Source organism: Vanacampus margaritifer, chromosome 11 (genome assembly GCF_051991255.1).
Source record: "Vanacampus margaritifer isolate UIUO_Vmar chromosome 11, RoL_Vmar_1.0, whole genome shotgun sequence".
NCBI lineage: Eukaryota > Metazoa > Chordata > Actinopteri > Syngnathiformes > Syngnathidae > Vanacampus > Vanacampus margaritifer.
Window position 1 is genome coordinate 1,192,129 of NC_135442.1, and position 6,526 is coordinate 1,198,654.

General features: G+C 41.7%; 1 protein-coding gene across 16 annotated transcripts in view; it reads left to right on the forward strand.

Moving 5' to 3' along the window:
• Nucleotides 1–6,008, forward strand: part of tns1b (tensin 1b) — a 93,664-nt gene extending 87,656 nt beyond the window's left edge. For 14 of the 16 annotated variants that reach the window (XM_077579110.1, XM_077579123.1, XM_077579118.1 and 11 more), the window contains 7 exons: nt 98–175; nt 394–462; nt 557–604; nt 1,825–1,999; nt 2,731–2,799; nt 3,231–3,260; nt 3,345–6,008. In XM_077579110.1, coding sequence (XP_077435236.1) covers nt 98–175; nt 394–462; nt 557–604; nt 1,825–1,999; nt 2,731–2,799; nt 3,231–3,260; nt 3,345–3,483 — 608 coding nt within the window. In that variant the 3' untranslated portion in view covers nt 3,484–6,008. The remainder of the gene's footprint in view (nt 1–97; nt 176–393; nt 463–556; nt 605–1,824; nt 2,000–2,730; nt 2,800–3,230; nt 3,261–3,344) is intronic. The other 2 variants (XM_077579124.1, XM_077579116.1) reach the window with 1 other exon arrangement.
• The last annotated feature ends 518 nt before the right edge of the window (nt 6,009–6,526 follow it).

The window sequence follows — 6,526 nt, forward strand, 5'->3', positions numbered from 1 at the left end:
GCCTCCAAAACTCGCAATGTTTGGTGACGAAGTTGCCGGCTGGATTCGACGCTCACGTGCATGACGAGCAGCAAACGAAATCGCTGTCTGCTTTCAGGTTGTCTGTCGGCGTTGGTCTACCAACATGCCATCACGCCGCTGGCCCTGCCCTGCAAGCTCATCATCCCCACCACAGGTTTGCGCTTTCCTCGTATCCGAGAGCAGACCGAACCGGAACAAACTTTTTAGGCATTTGAACGCGACGTCACATTTTGGCCGCAAGTACCTCGTTTTCTTGAATTCGGACATTTTGTGAACTGACCACCAAAATAAAGGCTGGAGTGGAAGAAGTTGAATGTCCTGCAGCAAAATCTGATGAGCTAACCGTCGTCTCCGTCGTCTTGTATTTTGCAGACCTTGTTGAGGAAGAACCCGAAGTGGTGAAAAGCAATCCACTGGCTGAGCGACTGAAACAAGGAGCAGGTAACATGTCGGACGTTTGCACGTTGGCGCTTGCGCGGCGGCGTCTCCTCGAAAATTCAGTAACTGTTGATTGTCAATCACTCGGACCGCCAAGCCGCCGTCCTCGCTATGCCGGTGCAGAGGGTCCCGGCCGAGTCCCACGGTAAAAGCCGCTGAGTCTTGATTGAGTGCATTTTGGAACGCTCCATCTGGAATGTGCATCCTGTGACGTGTCTGCACTCGGTTCGTTTTAAGTGTGGAAATGACGTCGTCGAATGCTTCTGTTGGAAACACTTTTGTCAAGCAAACTCTTTCAATGTTGTCTCTTAACAGGCTTCTATAATAATAATAATAATAATAATAAAAATGATAACAGGGGTTCTCAAACTTTTTGGGGCAAGTGAGTGCGTGCATATTTTTGTTCTCCAAAGCAACCTTTAGAGATGCCAGCTTTAAGTGACAATATGTCACTTATTGGACTTTAATCCCAAAGCCAAGATAGGGAGGAGGAATTGCTTTCAATGTTGTTGTCGTTTGGTTTTTTTATAAGTGCGCTGGTCTCAGTATTTAAGAATGCACTTTTTAACCGTTTAACCCATGGGTAGCATTTGCCCTATTTTTTATTTTTTATTTTTTAATTTGATGTGCAAAAAAAAAAAAAAAAAACACAAAAAATGTCAGTAGATTGTCATCACATGTAGAGGTTCGAAGTGGCACCATGCGGTCATTTCTACATTATTGCAAATGGGAGAGTGAGATTTGTACCACTTTTTTTTTTTTTTATAAAATGCCCATTTTGGTCACATTGACTCTCATTACAAATCATCATTTTGCATATACCGTAAACCATTTTCAAAAAACTAAAACATTCTGCTCTTACCATGTTTTGACTTTTTCAAGTCTCTATCATATGAAATATTCGAATTCGTTTTTTTTTTAATATAAATATGCAGCATAATCAGTTTTGTTCATTGCACAATACTGCTTTTATTCTCCATAGAGGGTATAAAAAACAACAACAAAAACTATATATGTATAGATAGGGCATTTTGAAAAATATATACAGAATGAACTTATCACTCTTGACGAGCAGAGCCCATTTTTGTCTCAAATAAAAAAACACAACTCACAATTTAAGCGCCAAAGTATCAAAATGACCCTCCTAGTATGCCGTCATTCATCTCAAACTGAACATTTGATTGAAAAACTCTAGTCCAGTTTGAGAACTGCTGTTGAAGAATTCTTCTGTGGAATGATTTGAATGGAATTCCTTCTTGAAACGTTGACGTGGTCCCGCAACGCATGCGCACTAACCACAAGGCGGCACGTGCAACTTCCCGTTCGCACCCGAGCCGCTTCTCAACGTGTGCTTTCCGATGGCAGCGTGCAACGTGCTGTACATCAACTCGGTGGACATGGAGTCGCTGACGGGCCCGCAGGCCATCGCCAAGGCCATCTCGGAGACGCTGGCCGCCGCCGCCGCTTCTCCGGCCGCCGCCACCGTCGTGCACTTCAAGGTGTCGTCGCAGGGCATCACGCTGACCGACAACCACAGGAAGTACGTTGGCCCGATTACTCCTTCCATCCGACACTCGCGCCTCACCCAAATGATTACAAATCAGAAACAAAACCAAGATCAACTCTTGACGGGCTGATTTTTCTCCCGTCCTTCTTTTTGATGAGCAACATGTTGTTGTTTTTGTGCAGTATCTCTTTTACTGCCGCGCGTTATCCAAAAAACAACACAGACGGTGCCAGCCAATTTCGAGCATTTGACCTCATCTTTCAAGGCAAACAGAATATTGTGTGCTGTCACCACGTCAACACGGTGCACGCCAAATGAAAGATTCCAATTTTTTCATTAGACGCTCTGAATTCGATTAAATTTGACAAAGACTTTGATCATTCACGTCATCCTTGAAAACGTTCTATTTCATCATATTCATGATGTTTCATTGCAAAGTCCATATTGTCCATATTTACCGGGAGACCGTCGAAAAGGGATACAATGCTGCCACCCGCTGGCCATTATTAGTTGGTGTTTTAGGATTTTACAACCCAAAATGACAAGGCAGCGCTGCATGGACAAAACAAAAAGAAAACATAGTAAACGTCAATTAACGTTTTTGGCGGCATTCATTTGGATGTTATTATACGCCATTAAACGTTTTTGGCGCTAAAAGAGTATTATGAAACATTCCGTAGACCCATTTTTGGGATGTAACAAACAGACTAAAGAGGATCGAGCCTTAAAACTGTCAATTTGTATTTTGCCGTTTTTGTCGTTAGGCTTTTCTTCCGACGTCACTACCCCTGCAACACCGTCACCTTCTGCGATATTGACCCTCAGGACAGAAAGTGAGTACACATTCAAATTCCTTTCTTTCTTTCTTTCTTTCTTTCTTTCTTTCTTTCTTTCTTTCTTTCTTTCTTTCTTTCTTTCTTTCTTTCTTTCTTTCGATGGGTGAACATTTCCTGCTTTGATTCCCCCAACTTTTGAGTCATTGAGAGCTCAGCTTATTATTCATTTATTTGGTCTTCCAAAAAGATTTGAGCAGTTTATTTACTCCAAGCCTTTTTTGTTCATCGCTGTCCCCAAGATCACGCCAAGGAAATATTCTTCCACTAGATGGCGGTGCCGTGCGTTCATGCGACAGAATAAGTGTTCACGTTTCATACCGACAATTTGAGACAAGATCATCTCTCAATTCTTGTTGTTGACATTTTTGTAAGATTTACCCAACGTTACTGTGAAGAAAATTCCTAAGATTGGCTTGAAATGTTTGCAGGTGGAACAAGCCAGAAGGAGGCCCGACCAAGTAAGTGATGGCGACGGCGCCATGTCCAAATTGAACAAAGGTCCTGTGGCTCTTTTTTGACGGGTCCGAGTGGTTTCTTCGCAGGTTGTTTGGTTTTGTGGCTCGCAAGCAGGGAAGCACAACGGACAACGTGAGCCACCTGTTTGCCGAGATGGACCCGGAGCAGCCCGCCAGCGCCATCGTCAACTTCGTCACCAGGATGGTGACTTTGCAAAAGCGATGAGCGACCTTCAAGCGAACCCTTTTTCACGCTTCTTTCCTTCCTCTGCCCGACGGACGGACGGACGGACGGATGGACGGACGCTTATTTTCTGTGAGGACACTTTGTGTTGCTTCCCGGCGTCTAAGCACACGTTTGTGTGCGCATCTTGCTTGTGCCTTTCTTTTCGGACGGACTCCAGAGTGGACCTGCGCAAGTGCGGAAAGGGGGCGGAGCTGGACAGGACGTTTGGGACGGGAGGCGTCTCCCCGGAAGGGGAACGTTTCCATTGCCGTGGCTGACTGAGTGAGTGCAAAATGTTTGAAGTGTGTTTTGACCCAGACGTAACGTGGGAATGAAAATCGGTTCTTGTGCTCACTAAACTGTACATACAGCACACGACAATTTGACATTATTTCATGGAATTAAAAAAAATATATATCCGGAGTGAAACAAGGTCTTAAGTTGTGGAAGTAATTGATTAGTTGTGGGTGAAATGAATTATGATATCATTGAAAATTCCTATTCCCTTCAAACCAAAATGGCTGCCTATCCTACAGAAAATGTGATTTCAGGAAAAATGCGCCATCTAGTGGCAACTTCAGAAAGCTCACCAAAAAAATCTCGATGAGCTGGAGAATTATTGAAAGGCACAATTTTTTTGATTTTTTGTTCCCGCTCCCACGTTCACGTCTGGTGCTTTCTACTTTTTTTTTGTGAGAAGAAAAAAGTCAAGTTGTTTGACCTTGGTGGAAAGTTAACCTAAACCTTTTTTGAGCCGTCAACCAAAGACAGTTTTGTTTTGTTTTTTGTAAGTGATCAAGTTGTGCATTTTTTTTGTTGTAAAAACAAAAATATGGCTGCTGGATTGTTTCCTTGTGTATGTACTGATACTGTCGAACGGTCAATGATGCACCATTGACAGCTCGCGAAAACAAAATGTTCCAGGGGTCTCGCTTTTTTTCCCTTTTTTTTTTTTTTTAAATGGCCTACTATGCGCTGTGTGTAAATACTTTGCCTTCATGGATCGGACTGTTATTAGAAGACTTCTGGTGCCTGACTTTCTTTTCTAAAACAGCTTCTTTTTATTTTATTTAAAAGGACAACAAAAAGCATTCAGCCAGAAGATCCGAAACGGTCAAATGTGCAAAATTGCGATTTTGTGGGTTGCGGCTCGTTCTGTTTGGTAGTTCACATCTTTCTGAAGCGTTGCCCGTACCACTGACGGCTCAAAATCATGCACAAAATGTACTGCTCACGTTTATTGTTTTCATCCTACACGAGGTTAAAGGAAAACTTTTATTTTCTATGCGTGTAAGTGGCTTCATAGAAATGCACTGTGCCGTTACACTGTTGTTGATTTCATCTTTCGTTTTGTTTCTAGCGCTGCACCAGCTGGCCAAAATGATACATTCACAGTTCACACCCTACCCAAAAGTAAGCTATATATACATAAACAGATATAAATATATATATATATAAGAACACTTCCAGTGAAGATATTTATTTTTTGCTTTGTCGCTCAATGCTCGCTTGTATTATGTACAAAGTTGACTGAAACAAGGAAAACAGAATGCTTTTCTAAAAAATATATATAAACAATGCATTCACGTTATAGGGTGTAAAGTGAATGTATCACTGATTTATTTTTAATACTCTTGTTTTGTCCTTTTCAAATAGTCCGATTTGAGATGTTTTGTAGGAGTCCAAAATGGATTCATTGTAAAGAAATGCCAACGTACTTCGTATCGTCCAAGTCGAGCACTTAACTGCAGTAGAAATGAGGATTCTACTTTCTGAGAATATGGGGAAATTATTATTTTTCCCTCTCATTTGTCTTTATCCCCACCATTTTATTCTAAAGTAAAATATGTGCCTGGCCTCAAGAAATGCGGGGAAACACTCGTCCAGTCAGTGGTCGCCCTCTTGTGGCAGGTGGGAGTCATTACAAAAACAACAAGGCCGACCTGTACTTTCAAGTGGAACTGACTTCGACGGTCAGGATGTGAACCTCAAACAAATCAAAATGTACTTTTTAGCAATTTTCTTAGCTTGTGGCAATTTGCATTTGGCAGTGAGATTGCCGCCAATTCAATGCACGTTTACTTTTAAGGCCTGCACCAAAACAAATTCAGCAATTGAGGTCATAAAAGAAAAAAGAGAAAGAGAAGCTCGTGCACTTACAATTGCATTTTGATACAATGCGTTTATTAACCAGTGGCTGCATGTAAGGTTTTGTAACGGCATTAACCACATTGTGGTTTGAACGAGACCATTTTCAGTCGTAACAAAGAAGACATATTCAATAAATGCTTTTGAGTGCATGGTGACAAAAGGAAAAGTGGACTGGACAGAATGTAGGCCGTCCCTTGCCCAGATGACCCCCCCCCCCCCCCACCCTTAATTCATCCTTGGACTGCAGAGAATGTGTCCCAGTGTCTGTATAGAGAAAGTTGTCATATTTCGTTTGCTACATTGTATGTATGGCTTTTGCTACTTCTGATGGAAATAATAATAATAATAAATAAATAAAAGTGGTTCAAATAAAACATGTTTGTCTCCTTATATATTTGTCACATTTCACTGACAACAAAAGAAGTTTAGGGCTACAAATAAAAAATAAAAAGCATTAATGAGCAAAAAAAAAAGGTTATTGAATTAGCATTCTATATGTTGATTTCGTCTAACATAAACATTTGTTTCATACCTGAAAATGTGATCACTTTTTACTTAACGCAAACATAGTTGATAAGAAAGAAGCCCAAGAGAAATAAATGGGTCCATTTGAGCAACAGCAAGGCGGACTCATGCCTGCCACTGTAATACCATCTTTTGCCCTCGTGGTGTCAGTGTTTCCTTGGCAAACGCTCTTGATTGGCTCTCCCTACTTTTTTCCACCTTGACTAAATGGGCTCTTTGCACAAATCCGCGACTTCCTGAACTCAGCACCACGCCTTCATTTGCTGTCTTTCATGATTGGACAAATTGATGAATCCAGGTGCGTCTGGCCATTGTCGTGGTGGTTACTGAGGTCAGACGCACCTGGATTCATCAATTTGTCCAATTT